Source organism: Helianthus annuus, chromosome 2 (genome assembly GCF_002127325.2).
Source record: "Helianthus annuus cultivar XRQ/B chromosome 2, HanXRQr2.0-SUNRISE, whole genome shotgun sequence".
Taxonomy (NCBI): domain Eukaryota; kingdom Viridiplantae; phylum Streptophyta; class Magnoliopsida; order Asterales; family Asteraceae; genus Helianthus; species Helianthus annuus.
The window spans coordinates 125,586,849-125,589,831 of NC_035434.2; the positions used below are offsets into that span (position 1 = coordinate 125,586,849).

General features: G+C 35.3%; 1 protein-coding gene across 1 annotated transcript; it reads right to left on the reverse strand.

The window, feature by feature from the left end:
- Positions 1-954: 954 nt before the first annotated feature.
- LOC110894947 lies at positions 955-1,893 on the reverse strand. Its single transcript, XM_022142205.1, has one exon. It carries the CDS (start codon positions 1,891-1,893, stop codon positions 955-957), a length of 939 nt encoding a protein of 312 aa, XP_021997897.1.
- Positions 1,894-2,983: the final 1,090 nt, after the last annotated feature.

The window sequence follows — 2,983 nt, forward strand, 5'->3', positions numbered from 1 at the left end:
CGGGGCCTACCATAATTTGCATTAATAACTTAATTCATTATCTTCCAATAATCCAACCCTTTAGGATTGTATCCTTGCTGACTTAAACTACTGGGTTGAGGGTAACGTCGCCTTCAAAAGAGGGACCTACTACAATAACTAAGATAATCTCTTAAACAAGTGCAAAAGTGCGAAAATAATCAAAGGTTATACTAATACACGAGTCGGATCCAAGTGATTCATCTTGTCTATCTGTTTTTATTTTATTTTTATTTTTCAGCATTTAGTTAGTTTTTATTTTCTTAGTTTAAAAATCTTTTCTAACTTTTTGAATTGATTAGACGTTGAGGATAAACCAGTACTAAAAGCTCTTGTGTCCTTGGACGACCTCGGTATCTTACCAACACTATACTACGTCCACGATGGGTGCACTTGCCCATATGTGTGTTTAGTGTTAGTAAATATCGTGTTTTATAAATTTAAAACTTGTCTAAAAGTGTAAAAAGGGCTTAAATATACATCTAAATTATATTACACTTCGCACACATCACACCCCACAAAAACTCCCTACGCAACTTCTCCAATTTTTTTTTTATCACTTGGACTGGGCTTTGTAGATAGAAAAATATGTTGGAATCAACTGGATCAAAAACGCAGCAACACAACGATTTTGTGAGAACTCCTCACGGCTCTTTTATATATTAATAAAGAACAAAGCAAAACATCCAAGTAATTACATAACCTAACCCATCTATTTATACTAAACTAATTACTTGCTAAACAAGCTATCCCAATTAAACTCAAACTCTAAAACCAATTATACTAAACCAATACTAACTCTAATACCTAATAAATAAAATAACTAGATAACTATTTAAATTCAAACTACTAATTATCTCTAACTATTTAAATAATCTTTCATATATCAAGATTAATTCTTCATTCACCCCCTTAATCTTGATATGGACACATTCTTCAAAATAGTGACGGATCGTACTCTTCGGCCAAGTTTGCTACTTCTTCCTTTGACTCCTTCTTAGGACATTCACTTGCATAATAACCTTTTTCTTGACAATTATAACATACGATAAACCTTTTATCCCTTTGGTATCGTCCTCCTCGACCACGACCACGACCTCTTCCACGATCACTTTGGCTAGACCATCCTCGTCCACAACACTTACAACCAGACTCTTCATTCTTCTCTTGACCATCGGATTTAGAGTCTTGTCCATTGCTATTAAAACTTTGACCATCAGTTTTAGATAATAATACATTACTTTGATCATTATCACTCATCTCGTCTTGCTCATTGATTCGTTCCTCATAGGCTTTCAACCTGCCTATTGCTTCTTCAAATGGCATGCTCTCGATATCTAAATACTGCTCAGTAGAAGCAACAATTTGAAGATACTTCTTTGGTACAGAATCTAACAACTTTCGAACTATTGCTTCATCATCAAGACTTGACCCAAGACTGCTATATCTTGAAACAAATCCGCTTATCTTTCCAGCAAAGTTTTCTATAGAATCTGCCTCTTTCATTCGAAGCTGTTCGAATTCTCTCCTTAACAAAGCCAATTGAGCCTTTTGAACCCTGTCAGCGCCAAGAAATCTTACTCGTAAAGCTTCCCAAATATCTTTCACACTTCGGTTTTTAGCATCTTGTAAAAGTATGTCTTCCGGTAACGCTTGAAAAATAACCGCCCTAGCAACTTTGTTTTTCTTCTCATCCACGGCATCACCTGTTACCAGATCAATCACCTCCCAAAGTCCTTGAGCGTCTAATACCGACTCCATCAAGATAGTCCAAGTGTTGTAATTCTTTGACGTCAATCGTGGAACTTGAAATGAGGTATTGTTGTTTTCTCGTACCTGAACAATCCCTGTATTAACTGGTACCCCATCTCCCATCTTTCACCCTTTTTTTTCACTTAGATCGACTATCAAAAACCTCACCAAAAATACTTGTTGTTTGTTTTTGATGGTGCGTTTATTTTTTTAAAGAAACCAACCAAGACTTATATACTTGCTTTCTTTATTATTCCTTGCTATAAATTTTGCCACCAAAGACAAATAAACTTCCTTATCTCTATTAACTTCTTACGTAAGCAACAAAACTACTTTGTTTCTTTTTCTTCACATGCCCCACATCAAACTTTGAATTTCTAATTATTTACCTACTTAATATTATCCTATGGTCTTCAAAGATTACCAATTCAGAGCCCAAAACAAAACTTCACTTTTCTTTTTCTTTTGTTCATAGATCTCGAACCCAAAATACTCGCTCCACTAAGATTGCAACGTACCTTTGAACCTCTTTGTCGATTCACTCAGATTTCGACCGTTCTACTCGATTCACTTAGATTTCGAGTCTTTGTCTCTGCTCGATTCACTTAGATTTCGAGTCTTCTTCTCTCTGTTGATCCACGAAGGTTTTCGACTTCTTTCTCCTTGTCGATCCACGAAGGTTCTCGACTTCACTGGGTTGATTTGCTTCGATTCTTCTTGCTCCCGCTTGATCGTTACATGCTCTGATACCAATTGTTGGAATCAACTGGATCAAAAACGCAGCAACACAACGATTTTGTGAGAACTCCTCACGACTCTTTTATATATTAATAAAGAACAAAGCAAAACATCCAAGTAATTACATAACCTAACCCATCTATTTATACTAAACTAATTACTTGCTAAACAAGCTATCCCAATTAAACTCAAACTCTAAAACCAATTATACTAAACCAATACTAACACTAATACCTAATAAATAAAATAACTAGATAACTATTTAAATTCAAACTACTAATTATCTCTAACTATTTAAATAATCTTTCATATATCATATATCATGATTAATTCTTCAAAATAGCAGGTTGGAAGGGAGTTCAACACGAATTTCACAAGTGTCAACCGGCCACCAAACACAAGGGTAGAAGCCTTCCAAACCGTCAGTCTCTTCTTGAAAGTACTAACGACCGCTTCCCAGTGTTTGACCAAATTC